General features: G+C 56.2%; 1 protein-coding gene across 7 annotated transcripts; it reads right to left on the reverse strand.

Moving 5' to 3' along the window:
* Window positions 1–14: 14 nt before the first annotated feature.
* On the reverse strand, window positions 15–13,754 carry NEURL4 (neuralized E3 ubiquitin protein ligase 4). 7 transcript variants are annotated; one of them, XM_066364727.1, is made up of 30 exons: window positions 13,223–13,754; window positions 11,872–12,316; window positions 11,590–11,655; window positions 11,148–11,446; window positions 10,872–10,983; window positions 10,695–10,783; window positions 9,597–9,669; window positions 9,187–9,451; window positions 8,810–8,991; window positions 8,410–8,495; window positions 8,125–8,287; window positions 7,833–8,031; window positions 7,668–7,744; window positions 7,455–7,533; window positions 6,521–6,690; window positions 6,298–6,429; window positions 5,753–5,898; window positions 5,411–5,635; window positions 5,217–5,315; window positions 4,969–5,130; window positions 4,613–4,777; window positions 3,879–4,037; window positions 3,027–3,206; window positions 2,802–2,889; window positions 2,602–2,709; window positions 2,310–2,454; window positions 2,034–2,146; window positions 1,788–1,953; window positions 704–893; window positions 15–152 (listed from the first exon to the last, which is right to left on the reverse strand). In XM_066364727.1, exons 1-30 carry the CDS (start codon window positions 13,502–13,504, stop codon window positions 93–95), a joined length of 4,725 nt encoding a protein of 1,574 aa, XP_066220824.1. In that variant the 5' UTR covers window positions 13,505–13,754; the 3' UTR covers window positions 15–92. The 7 variants fall into 7 exon arrangements, with proteins under 7 accessions (XP_066220824.1, XP_066220823.1, XP_066220829.1 ...); XM_066364726.1 differs by having other exon boundaries at window positions 6,515–6,690; XM_066364731.1 differs by lacking the exon at window positions 15–152 and adding an exon at window positions 190–604 and having other exon boundaries at window positions 6,515–6,690.
* Window positions 13,755–13,978: the final 224 nt, after the last annotated feature.

Consider the following 13,978-nt stretch of genomic DNA (forward strand, 5'->3'; position numbering starts at 1 on the left):
GGTTGGGGGAGGCGGAAGTGCCAGGGACGGGTGCCTCTGGTGTCCAAACGCCTCCACTGCGTCCTCTTACGCCGACCGCCCCTGGCCGCATGCTAGCCGCCAGGCTCCCGGAGTCGGCTCCGGTCCTGTGGTGGGGCCCCCGAGTGGGCGGGCTGGGGATAGGGCATGCAAGAGAAGCGAGGCAGGTGCTCAGAGACGGTGTTTATTGGCTCCTTCGAAGTCAGAGTCAGGACAACTGTACAGACAACCCAACCCCTCCACTGTACCCGCCCTTCCCCGTTCCTGCCCGGTGGCCACAGGAAAAAGCAGCTTCATGTGGGGCACAGAGAGACTCCCCTGGGATTCACAGTAACCAAGAACAAAAACGGAAATAAATTAAGTGATACAGGGGAGGGAATCATAGGGAGTCGTGTTCCCCAAATCAGTGCATGAAAAGGGGTTACCCAGGGCCTGGAGCTGGGCTCCCCGCAAGCTCCCTCGCCCCAGAGGGAGTGTTCCGGGGCCCTGGACACGGAGATATCCTCCACTTCCCATCTAACTTGGAGAGACTGCCTACATGCTCCTGTGCATCTGCCAGTCTGAGCACCATGCATGCTGCGGATCACTGGAATGAGGTGGAGGCAGTCATCACTCAAGAGTCCACAGGCCCAAGGCCCAACTGTGCTTATAGTAGTGAGGTCTCACCCCCTCATTCAACTCGTACCAGCAGGGCATAGAGGAGTGTGGCACCCTTCTCCTTGGTTACCCACTCAAGTTCGGCTGGGCTGAAGTGAGGGTCAAGAGGTTCTCTGAGGACAGCAGAAGGAGGGCCAGGCGTGTAAGAGCCAGGGCGCACACACACCTGGAACGCCACCTGGGCCTGGTGTGTCCGCTGGAATTTGGGGTCCCGGAATCTGTCAGGCAAAAAACAGAAATAGGGTAGTGAAGCTTCTGGGCCTTCTCACCTCTTCCCCTTGCTAACTACAATCACTACACTTCCCTTACTGTCCCTAAGAATCACTCCTACTTCATAGGGATTTGGCTCTAGCTGTTCTCTCTACTCTAAATGGTCTTCCTCTTGCCTGACTGGCAGTAGCACAGTGGATAGAGCATCAACCTAGGATGCTGAGAACCCAGGTTCAAAACCCAGAGGTCATCAGCTTATGCACAGGCCCACCAGCTTGAGCACAGGGGCTCCGGTTTGAGTGTGAGACCATCAACACGACCCCATGGTCACTGACTTGAAGCCCAAGGAAACTGGCTTGAGTAAGAGGTCACTGGCGCAGCTGGAGCCCCCAGGTAAAGGAACATATGAGAAGCAATCAATGAACAATTAAGGTGACACAATGAGTTGATACTTCTCATCTTTCTTCCTTCCAGTCTCAATCAATCAATCAATCAATCAATCAATCAATGGTCTTCCTCCTAATGCTTGGCTGCTCAGCTAACTACATCACCTCTTCCAACTTTTGCTCAAATCTCATCTTAATAGTATATACCCTGACTACTCTATTTAATGCTTGCTCCAACCGCACTTCCTTTCTCCAGTCTACTTTTTGTTCCATAGTACTACTTGTCACCTTTAAAAATACTAAATATTAATTGTGCATTAGCATTCTAGAGAAAATTTAGGTTCCACAAGAGCAAGATTCCCTTTTATGTTTGCTGAGATAGCACTAAACATGTGGCATTTGTTTAAAAAATGTGTGAAGAAAAAGCTGTGGTGGAGACTGAGGAACTAGCAGAACAAGGTGGGAAAGGGGAGGGCATATCACGGAGACCCAAGCGGCCACCTCCTGTGTACTTACGGCACTTTGGACGCCAGGGTCTCAGCCCCAGCATACTGGAGGGAGGGAGAAAGCAGCACTGGCGGGGGCTGCTCCTCCCGAGGAGGCGCGCAGTTCTCACTCGGCTCCTCAAACCCTCCCCTGGGCTCTCCTTTCAAGGGTCGGCAGCTCAGGATGGAGGCAGTGCCTGTGAGGAGAACTGGGTCAGGGTAGCCTTGCTGCAGCCCACGGGCCCAGCCTGCTCTGATTCGGCCGGAGCTACAGTACCTGCTCCCAACTCCCCTCGGTCTAGCACCCTCCGGACGGCTGCCACGTTGCTCCCGTGATATGCCATGTGCCACTTCTTCATTAGTGTCCCAGCCTCCAGGTGGGGATTCATCCTAGGAAGAAAGTAGATGGGGCAGGTGGGACAAAGGTCACTGGTTCCCCAAAATCGTCCCCCTGGACATGCAATCCTGTCACTTCCAAGCACCCTCTTAGGAATATCCTTCTTAACGGGGCAAAGGACAATAAGGGAGACACATGACCCTGCCCCATATGTACCTGAGGTTGAACCTGCACCAGCCAAAGGGTAGGGCATATTCCCGGGGGGGTTCCCCACGGCGTCTGTGGGCCTCATCCCCTCGTATCTTCCGACAAGACTCACAGTAGCACAGGCTACGCTTCGGTGGAGGCATGAAATAATCCTCTGCAGGAGAGGAAGCGGCAGACTCGGTGCTCTGGCTTCTGGCCAGGGTCTCAACCACATGGCCTCCCTTTCACTGGCCTCGGGGCTCTGGGCATGGCCCTGCACAGATCCACGAATGAGGCAGATTGTAGGGGATTGGGGCCTCACCTGGAAGCAGCAGTAGTTCTTGGAAACGGGAGCAAAGGGCATGGTACTCGCAGCTCTTGAGGGGGCTGGCAGCAGGCGGTGGACCCCAGCATACGCTCTCCTTGATCCCTGAGGGAGCAGAGGGGGCACAGGTCACAGGAGATGGGGCTACAAGACAGGGTTAGGTAGGGGAGGATCCTGGACCCTTCAGGCCAGCTCACCATCCACCACATCAGCTTTCTCCATGTCCCCCTGGTTTCCAGCACTCTTTAAACTGGCAGCTCCCGGTTCAGGGCTCACAATCGTCACCTGCAGAACAGAGGGGTGGTCAGCCAGTGTGACCAGCCTCCAGGGCCTGCTGATCCTGTCCTTGGACCACAGACTTCCTCTTCACTTGGACAACCATCTCCCAGGCACTCCCTTCTCCTGGCTCCATGGTCACTAACCTGCTCACACTGCCCATAGAGGTCCACGAGCGCATGGCAGGGCTGGGGGACGTCTGGCACAGCCACCCCCTGGTCCATCCCATTGACATGGAGATGCAGACCTCCAGAGCTGTCTAGCCGCAGTCCCAGGATGGTGCCTTCAGGGCACGTGTCCAGATTTGGCCCAAACTTCTCACAGATCTGGGAGGAAAGACCTACTTACTGTCTTCCCCACCAGCAGCAGCCACCCCGTCTTTCTTTCTTGTTTTGTAGTGAGACAGTGGGTGGGGGGTGGGGGGCACACAGACAGGAAGGCAGAGAGATGAGAAGCATCAACTCATAGTTGTGGCACTTTACTTTTTCATTGATTGCTTTTGCCTATGTGCCTTGACCAGGGGGCCCCAGCTGAGCCAGTGATCCCTTGCTCAAGCCAGTGACCACAAGGTCATGTCTGTGATCCCACACTCAAGCTGGTGACCCTGTGCTCAAGCTGGCAACTTTGGGGTTTTGAACTTGGGTCCTCAGCACCCCACACCGATGCTCTATCCACTGCGCCACTGCCTGGTCAGGTGCCACCCCCACTCTTCACTCTACTTGAGGTCACCAGTCTCTGGGCTCCGTCTCCACACTTGTCCGCTATCTGAGCTCTACCACCTGCTTCAATAACCTAGACTCCACCTCGTTTTTTCCCTACTGCAACATTCTCAATGGTATGGACATAGGAGGCAGCAAGCCTGTGACTGTCCAGGTAATGATACTTATACCCTGTGTGAATCTACCCACTATAGTGCCCTTCATACTTCTAAGCTTGGGGCCCCTCTCCTCCTTTTTGGCTAAATACTCCTTACTCACTTCTCTCTGCTCCCTACCCACCTTGAGGCCATTGTGGAAGACTCCACGGCCCCGCAACAGCCAGGCTGCCCGTTTAAGGGCACATGCAGAAGCAGGGAAGTTGAGCCTCTCAGGTGGGCAGGTGATGACTCCCAGGACAAGGGAAGATGTCCAATGCCGGTTCAGGAAGTCTATCCGTACCTGGGGGAGAAGGTGACTATTCCCCAGTCATGGCCTTCTGGGAAGAGGCTACCAACCCAGCATACCCATGCATCTCACACCAGCCAGGGAGGGAAGATGACACCTCCCAGAAAGTGGCCTGGGGTGACGCCCCTTCTAATCTTGGAGGGACTGGAGACTGCAAATTCAGTTATTTCCTGTCCTCTCTCAGCCTTAGTCTTCCTGTTGGCTCTGCAAGGATTCTTGTTCCTAGAGGCTCCCTTTTCCTGGCTGACAGTGACATCTTTTAGTTTGCAGCAGAAGGGCCACTCTTCTGGGAAGCCCTCCCTGCTTCCACGTACAGGATGAGGCATCTCCCCTGGAACCCCCAGCTCCTCCCTACTGCTTCCCTCACCAGTCACCAGGTGGGCGCTTTCTGGTAACTGACCTGCAACTCCCACCACAGGATTTGAGCAACAGCCTGGGAAGCTCATTCAAGGGACTTGCCTTCCACTTTGTTCTCTATCTGGGAAGGTCTTGCTCCAGGAGAGTGGGCCCTGGGTCACCCTGAGCAAGCGTTGCTGGGGACATAGAGGGGATAAGGAAGGGAGGCCCACCTGGACCAGCAGCTGTGGCACCAGGGGCTGACTGATGACCACAATGCCCTGATTGTAGCTGGCTACCCGTGAAGCTGTACGGTTCCCATTGGACAAGAGGATATTCTTCCCATGGTTCTCCAGGAACTTGAGGGCTGGAGGCATAATGGCCACTGGATCCTGGCCCTGGTATGGAAGAAACTAAGCTGCTGCTGTTGCTGATGTGAGACCCAAGGCATCCCAGTGGAGTTCACACAGAGCTTATGTATAAACTTCCACCCACCCAGGACATAACTGGAGAACTCAAAATGACCTAGTAGCCAATGGCCCACCAATGCTAATCCATATGCCCAGATGGCCCTGCTGCAGCCTCTTACTCCCAGGCCATGCTCCTCGTCCTCCTCATCCTCATCGCCCTCACTTCCGGTATCCAAGCTGGGAGAAGGAGGCTGGGTGCCTTCTGGCTCATCCAGCCTTGTGGAGCTGACAATAGACACACTCCGCACTGGCCCGTACAGGTCCAACACAGCCCACACGTTCTGGGGGCACACAAGACCCAGGAAGTTGATGATGAGTTAAAGACCTCAACCCCTCTCCCAGGATCCAAGGCAAGTCTCAGGTCTACCTTGGCAATGCCAGTGGCTGCAGGCCCCATATCCTCTCCATCTACCATGACGTGCATCGAGTCATCGGCTCCCCGCCGAATGCCCACACGGCTCCCCACCTAGAGCCAAGACAAAGACAGATGCTCAGCTCACCTCTCTCTGCCATTCCCCTCCCAACACCAACCACCCTTGTCTCTGGATCCAGCAGCATCACCCCCAGTCTCTCTAGGTTCCGGCCATAGTTCATCCTCTGAAGCAGCCCGTCACGCCGCACTTCACAGCTGGACACCATCCAGGTGGTCTTCATCCGGAGCTCTAGCAGGGAGGGAGGCAGCCCGGGGCCACCACCTGACCCAGGCCCCATCTCCCCGGGTGCTAGTGTGGTCAGCCCGACCCGGAGAGAACCTGCCCACTTCTCATCCAGCTCCTCCACTTTGACCTGTGTAGAAAAGGGCGAGCGCTAGCTGGGGCACTAGCTGGCACTAGGGGGTAGGACGCGGTCTGGCCCTGCTGTGAAGGACCCGGAAGCCTCCACTGTCACATTGCCACAGCCTACCTCAAAGACTTCCTCAGTCTTGAGCTCTTTGGTGCTGAAGACAAGGCCATGAGCATAGCCAGCTGCTCGCACTGCCCTCGTGCCATCCTCCTCCAGAGTGATGTTTTTGCCGCAGATACTGTGGAACCGGTGAGCCACACCAGCCACTGAGAAGAGATGGCATTGAAGGAAAGGGTAGAATTGGGGTAGCAAGCTTCAGATAGGACACAGAGCAAAGCTTTCAGGAGGAATAGGAAGTTGAGATAAAGGTCCCATTGGCCATCACTCCTTCAAGAACCTCTGATGCCTCTTTTCACCACAGCCAAGACTCGCCCCCAAACCCAGAATGCCCAGCTCATGGTGTCCAGGAAGCATTCAGGCCCTGTGTTCCAGGAGTAACCTGCTGCCCTCTTCCTGGCTGCTTTGTGCCATGGGTTGTTCCTTCCCCTTTGCCTATAGTTACTGCCACCAGCCTGTTTTTGAACAGCTTCCCTAACCTAGAAGCTTTCTCTTTCAAGCCCATAGCAAGAGAAGCAGAGCCCACCCTCCCCCCCTGCTGGCTGAACCTGGGGAGTGCAGGGGGAATGACTTCTCAGTAGCGGTGTTGCTGGTGGCCAGGCTGTTGTCCATAGGGCCGGTAGCGCTGGTGATGGACACTTGGACACACTGGCCATAGAGATCCACTACCGCGTACACCTCTGGATACAAAAGGAAGGAGTCAGAACCTTGATAGCCCAGGGCGGGCCACGCTGAGGGCGGCAGGTCGAAAGCCAGAGTAGTCACCTTTACCCGGAGGCAAGCCCGAGCAGGCAGCGCCTTGGTCCTGGCCATTGATGAAGTAGTGTAGATCGCCCTTGGAAGTTCGCATCATGCCAATGCGTGCACCTGTGCCTAATGCGTCAAGGTCACACCCATAGTTGTTGCGCATCGTGTTACCATCTTGCATGATAGCTGTGCCGCTGGGGGGAATGACAAAAAGGGCAGGTCAGGCCCTGGCCGGTTGGCTCAGCGGTAGAACGTCGGCCTGGCATGCGGGGGACCCAGGTTTGATTTCCGGCCAGGGCACATAGGACAAGCGCCCATTTGCTTCTCCACCCTCCCCTCCTTCCTCTCTGTCTCTTCCCCTCCCGCAGCCAAGGCTCCATTGGAGCAAAGATGGCCCGGGCGCTGGGGATGGCTCCTTGGTCTCTGCCCCAGGCGCTAGAGTGGCTCTGGTCACGGCAGAGCGACGCCCCAGAGGGGCAGAGCATCGCCCCCTGGTGGGCAGAGCGTTGCCCCTGGTGGGCGTGCCGGGTGCATCCCGGTCGGGCGCATGCGGGAGTCTGACTGTCTCTCCCCGTTTCCAGCTTCAGAAAAATACAAAAAAAAAAAAAAGGGCAGGTCAACCTCCCAACTTCCTCTCTACTTGGGTCTCTGCCTAGTCTCTGCCTGGCGGAATCTTCCTGTGCCTTGGATTGGGATCACAATCTGGGATCTGAGACCCAATCCTGTCTTCTACAATCCCTGGGATCCCTCTTATAAAAAAAGTAGTAAATACCCTATAAAGGAGGGTTGAGCCTTGTGGAAGGGGAGGGAGGGTTTCCAGAATTAAAGAGAAGAGGCCGCCAGATCCCCCAAGGTCTGTTCATTGTCCGTGGTTACCACAGGCCTGAAATCCTGCTTCCCGCGCCCCAGCCAGCTCCATCTACTCCCCCCAGCTGGCCCCCAAAGCAAGCAGCCCCACCTTAGCATCCAAGTATCATAGTCAATGTCTGTCATAGTGTTGGGGAATTCCAGGTCCTCTGGTCGAATAGCGGTCACTCCTAGAGGAGGTGAGGTTAGGTCAGAGCCAAGCCCCAGCGTGGGTAGGTAGCACCTCTCCTGGCACACATGTGCATGCACGCGTACACACACACACACACACACACACACACACACACGCGCGCGCGCCCCTCACCAGCCTCGATGGAGCCTGACCAGCGGTCCACCATCTTCTGAATGACAATTTCAAACAGCTCTCCATCCCGCAGGGCCCTACCGGAGAATGGCAATCAGACAGGCCCCACAGGGCAGCTGAGCCCGATCAGTGGGAAGGTGGGGATAGGCAAATCCAGACTCTAACCGGTTGGAGATAACAATGGCGTCATTAAATTCGCTGCGGCAGTTGTGCCGGAGTGCAGTGCGGCCCCCATTAGTGATGACTGCGTTACTGCCATGCAGCTGGTGGAAGCGCAGGTCGGAGCCCCCGGCCCCCGATGACGGGGAACTTGGAGACACCTGGTTGTTCCCCTCCGGGAGTGGCTCGGGGACTGGGGTCACCTCTGCAAGAGGGACATCACTCATTAGGCATAGTTTTCTCTAAGGCCTCCAGAGGCCTCCCTTCCCCGCCAACCCCTGCCCAGCCCGGCCCTCACCCACGTCGTCCACAATGGTGGCCTGGGCCGCCTGGCCATAGAGATCCACAACTGCGTAGACGCCCGGAGGCACGTTCCAGGCAGCGGGGCCCTGAGTCATCCCATTGACAAAGAAGTGGAGGGTCCCATCCTCCCGTCGGACCACGCCCACCGTGTCCCCTGCCTTGGAAGAAGGGGGCGCTGGAGTGAGAAGTCAGGCAGAGCTCCTGCCCGGGCTGGTCCTGCAGCATCCCCACCCGGCCTGCTCCCCACTGCCGAAACCTGGCAGTACACCCACTCTCCCACCTTGAGGCGGTCCAGGTTGTGCCCATATTCATCCAAGATGGTTGTCCCATTGTGCATCACCCCATTCCCAGTCATCATCCAGGTCCCTAGGGGGACAGGGAGTGGCAGAAGACATGAAGGAGGAGCCAGGATTGCTCTCCTTTACCCAGCAGTCCCCGTTATTCCCCAAAGCCTTTAGCCCAGCCTGCCTTTTCTCTGACAGTCGGCTTTCTTCCCAGAGGACAAGAAAACTGCTGTTCCCAAGCCAGCCACAGGCCCTGTCCATGGAGCACTCCTCAGGCACTGAATCAGTTGTCACAAGTGTGACAAGTGAAAAAGGGGCTGGAGAACAAGCGTCAGGGCTGTGAGGACCACTTCCTCCCTAGGACCCGACCTGGCCCTGCCCTTTTTAGGAGCTCACCCGAACGCAAGTTGGTCATGGTGGAGGGCAATTGGAGGTAGGCAGGATTGTGGGTGGTGACACCAATCTCAATGGAGCCAGCCCACTTGTCCACCATCTTGTCGATGCGCACCTGGAATACCTCTCCATCCCGCAGGGCTCTGCTGCTCAGCACCACGCCATGATTGAAGTCATCGGTGGCACTGAGGGCACAGCAGGCGGGGACTCAGACCCCCAACATCAACGCCCAGTGTGCCAGATCTTAGCCCAGGTCAACCAGATAAATGTCACACTCAGCGGCTCCCTCCTTTTCTGTCCAGGACACCCCAGACCAGACTCCCTTTACCTTCCACTCCCTCACCCTTCCCTCAATTCCATTAGAGCCCCATGGACCATACTGGGGCCTCAGAGCAGTGCGTCCCTCGTGGGTGATAGCTGCCTTCTGTCCACAGTTGGGGTGGAAGACCAAGCGCTCAGGCTCTGCCTGGGTAGCAGGAGCAGCACGGCGGAGAGCACCCTCAGGGGACAGCGCCCGCAGGATGGCATTGTTCCGGCGCAGACGGTCACTGTGGTTGTTATTGTGGACGATGGTCACCTTCACTGCCATCCCATACAAGTCCACCACACCATACACCACTGGGGGTGTCAATGGGGTAGCCACGCCTGTGGGGGTATAAGGCACAGGGATGGAGGAGTGAGGGGAAAAGAGTCAACTATAAGGAGAATGAGTATCAAAGAGGCTAGAGGATGAGGTACAAACCACCCACTGAAAGCCCTGGTCTCCCAGCCCCCTCAAGTACCCCTTTACCCTGATCAATGCCGTTAATGAAGAAGTGGAGGGCAGAACTGGACTTCCTCGTGAGACCAATGTGGTCACCCTCCTATTCAAACAAAATAAAAATCAAAATCTGGCATTCATCCACAATCAGGCTCCAGAGCTGTGGGAGCCGTGAGAACAGAACAATCCTAGAGCCTTCCCACCACCCCACATCACAACTCCGAAAAGTTCTCACAAGTCTCAGATCACCCTGAATGCATAATGCAAGTCAGTCAAGTGAGGCACTGCATTAAGTCACCTTCTTCTTTCTTATTTTTATTTTTAAATTTTTTATTTATTCATTTTAGAGAGGGAGAGAAAGAGAGAGAGAGAAAGAGAGAGAGAGAGAGAGAGAGAGAGAGAGAGGAGAGACAGAGAGAGAAGAGGGGAGGAGCTGGAAGCATCAACTCCCATATGTGCCTTGACCAGGCAAGCCCAGGGTTTCGAACCAGCATTCTTTCTTATTTTTTAAGGTGGAGGAGGGGAGATAGTGAGGCAGACTCCTGACTGTACCCTGACCAGGATTCACCTGGCAAGTACTGAGCTATTTTTAGCACCTGAGGCTAAGCGCTCCAAGGGAGCTATCCTCAGCACCCAGGGCCACCCTTGAACCAATAGAGGCACCGGGTGCAGGAGGGGAAGAGGGAGAGAAGGGGTAGAGGGAGGCAGGAGAAGCAGATGGTCGATTCTCCTGTGTGCCCTGACTGGGAATCAAACCCGGGACTCCATATGCCAACTAGCCAGTGTCATTAAGTCACCTTCTAACCTTTACCTTGTTTAACCCTCACAACATTCTATAAAACACTACGAACAGGCTCATTTTATACATCTGTGGGAAAGAAGAAAAAAAACACCAAAGAGGGTAAGCTTCTTGCCTCAGGTCACTACCACAAATGGCCAACCAGCAAGAGGAATTGAAGCCATCTGACTCCAAAAAATGAGTGCCTATTGGGCAACTGTGCCTTCTTAGAAAAAAATCTTCAGGCAAAAGGTAAAGCGGCTTGCTCTAGCCCGCGGTGGCCAGGCAGGGATGCAGCATACTGGCTGGAGCTCCCCTGGAGAGAGGCCATGGCTGTGTCCCACCCTCACCTGCAGCTCATCCAGACTGAATTCACAGTACTCCCGGCGGGTGCCCTTGCCATTGGTCAGGATCCCACAGCCGCTCATCATGATGGTGCCTAGGGGAAAGCGCACCCCGGTTAGGGTACGGGCTTCCTTTATCTTCGTGAGCCCAGGGCCATGCCCACACCCTGCCAATGGCTGTACCTGACTGCAGATTGGTCATGGTGGCTGGGTATTCCAAGTTGTTGGGGTTGTGGGTAGTGACACCGATCTCAATGGAGCCAGACCACTTATCTACGAGCTTGTCAATGCGGATCTCGGGTGGAATAGCAAAAGAGAGAGGTGGGGCATGTAAATGCAGAGAAAAGACCCTCAGCCCTTGGCCCAGCCCCAGTCCCCACCCTTCCAGTAGCAAGGAACAAGCCCCATCTTTAGCTCCTAGAGGGTGAGGTGCCAGCCAGACCCCGGGATCCTGCACACCTCAAACATCTCATTGTCCCGGAGTGGGCGGTTGGTCATGACAACCCCATTGTTGAATTCATCCAGGGGCCGGCGACGCTCAGCCGTCTTATTATTGTTGCTAAGTTTGATGAGAGTTCCGCATTTCTCATGAAAGAGCAGGGCGTCATTGGAAGTTAGGATGGGCGAGGTGGCAGCACAGCTAGACCCCAGTCCTTCCCCTGCTGGTGGGGAGCTCAGGTTCACACTCAGCAGCCCCCCACTGTAGGTAGACAGGAGGGCACTGCTCACCACCTCAGAGAGCTCCATGCTGGCAAAGTCTACAGCAGCAGGCCAAAGGAAGGAAGCTTAAATGAGGCTCCACTCTCAGGTTTGCAGTTCTCTCCCTACCCCTCTCCTGAGGTCCCTCCCTTGTCCGCCTCACTTCCCACTCCCCTTCCCAAAGCCTCCCAGAAGCCCTCACCATTATGCGACTCAAGGCTGTTAGGAAACGTCTCCGGCCGGGCCTGTGCTGGGGACACCATGAAGGCTGGGGACCAGGCAGGATGGGAGGGGAACAAGGGTTCAGCTGCTGCTGCAGGGCCCACAGCCAGGAGACCCCACCCCCTAGCCCCTGCTCTCCCCTTCAACAGATTCAGGGCTCTGAGTGGCCCCGCCCACACCCGGCCTTACCTGTCACCACATTTCTCTCCAGCCATCCCCTCTGCCCCATCCCTCCACCATGGCCCTAGCTGTGTTCTCTCACCTTCATCCCTAGAGATCCCGGGTTCAGCCAAAACAGAATCTTCACAGGGAGCAGAGGGCTCGAGGGGAGGTGTAGGGATGGGAGTAGAGGGGCTGAAGCCTGGCTCAGGGGGTAACACAGTGATTTGGGTGCATTTGCCATAAAGGTCCACTACGGCCCAGACACGAGCAGGCAGGCCTGTGGCAGCCACACCACAATCCCGCCCATTCACCCAGAGCCGCAGCTCCCCGGCAACTGTGCGTTCCACGCCCACGCGATCCCCTTCGCCAAGCTGGTCCAGGTCCTGACCATACTCCTCCAGCACAGAATGTCCATCCCTCAGCACTGAGCAGCCCGACACTACCCACGAGCCCCCCTTCAGCCCTGTGGCGCTGCTTGGGAAGTCCAGCACACTGGGGTCCAGTGCCGTCACCCCAATCTCAATGGAGCCACTCCAGGAGTTGACCTGTGATGGGGTGGTGGACAGAGAGGTTCAGGATGGGCCACCAATGGGTCTCCCATCACTAGGAAATCACAATTCACAGGCCACTGCACCCTCCTCTCCCCATCTCTCAGACAACTTAACTGACTTTTCTCTCCTGAGACATAAGTTGCTAATCCAAAGATGCGGTGCCACAAATAACTTTCTGCATTCTGTCTCAGGATTGTTTCATCCGCTTTCCCTAGTAACTCTACTCCGTACTCTGAGTGCTCAGTGTCTTCTTTAACATCAGTCCTTTCCCTATCATGCTGGCTACATTCACTGGCTCCAGCTCCCTGGCTCTTCTAACTTCACGGTGTCTCAACTCCTCAACCACCCAAATTCACAGCTCTCCATGCCCATACTCCTTGTTCTTGTAAATCTCCCCCCACCGCCGCCTAATTCTCTCCTAGGCTCTCACTCCATTCAGATTCACTTTTCCCAAATTCAATCTCTGTGCACACACAAGCAGACACGCCTCCCGCTCCCTGAGTAGCTTTCCTTACTCATCTTTCCCACCCCATCCCGTTTGTCCTTCAGTGGTTTGTTCTTTCCTAGGTTATCTTCGGCGACCATCCTATCTTTGACATCTCTCCATCCTCCACCTCCCAGAAATTGTTCCAGGTCTGTTCCCTAGTCGTTCTAGTGGGTGATGTCCCATGCCTTCTCTGCTCTTGGGTCTTGAGGAAATTCAAACTCTCCTTGTCTCCTTCTCCTTCACGCTCATGTTTCTGCTTCATGCTCCCTTCCTGCCCGTCACCTGGGGTCCTAAGTCTGTCGGTTTCCCTTCGGTACCCAGTGATGCGGGCTACACTGGCTGTCCTACCCCGTCTCCCTCTGGTCCCCTCCCACCATCCTTTACATCTCGGTTCTGCGGTCCCAGCTCCGCACCTTGCGATCGATGCGGACGGTGAAGACGCGTCCATCGCACAAGGGTTCCCGGCTCAACACCAGCCCGTGGTTAAATTCCTGGCCTGGCTGCTGCCGCCGCGCTGTACGCCCACAGGCCGAAAGGCTCACCAAGCGCCCAGTGCGCGGGTGCAGCTCCCCGCCGCTGCTCAAACCCGCGCCAGACCCCGGCCCTGGGCAGCTTCCGCCGGGGCCTCCAGCCCCACCAGGCCCCAGCCCGGGGTCTCCACCAGACCCCCCACTCCCACCCGACCCCGCCGCCATCGCCGCTGACGCCGGGGCCGCGCGACTGCCGCGTTTGGCGGCGCCGTAGCAACAGCCGTGCACAAACACCCTGAGGGAATTAGGACCCGGGGCTGGGGCCAGATATGCTTTACGGCACTGCCGGGCACTGAGGCATTCCGGGCTAAGGCATTAAGGACTACCACGATGGGAACAGAAAGGACGACGGGGTCGGGAAGGTTTACTTTACGGCACGACGAGGTGACGGAGTGGCTCCGAGAGCGGTGAAGACTTGGGCAGGGAGTTTTTGCGACAGTGAACGGGCCGACTGCTGCAGCCATCTTTACGACTGAAAGTGGGGTGCTGGCGCCTAACACACTTTCAGTTTTGCGACAGCGGCACCGATGACCCCACCCTTGTCGAGGCAGGCGGTACCTTGAAGTGTTCAGTTTAGGGCAAGAGTAGGAGGTGTCTTCTCTTCACGCTACCAGTTTCAAAGCTGTATGGGCGGGAACC

Source organism: Saccopteryx leptura, chromosome 2 (genome assembly GCF_036850995.1).
Source record: "Saccopteryx leptura isolate mSacLep1 chromosome 2, mSacLep1_pri_phased_curated, whole genome shotgun sequence".
Taxonomy (NCBI): domain Eukaryota; kingdom Metazoa; phylum Chordata; class Mammalia; order Chiroptera; family Emballonuridae; genus Saccopteryx; species Saccopteryx leptura.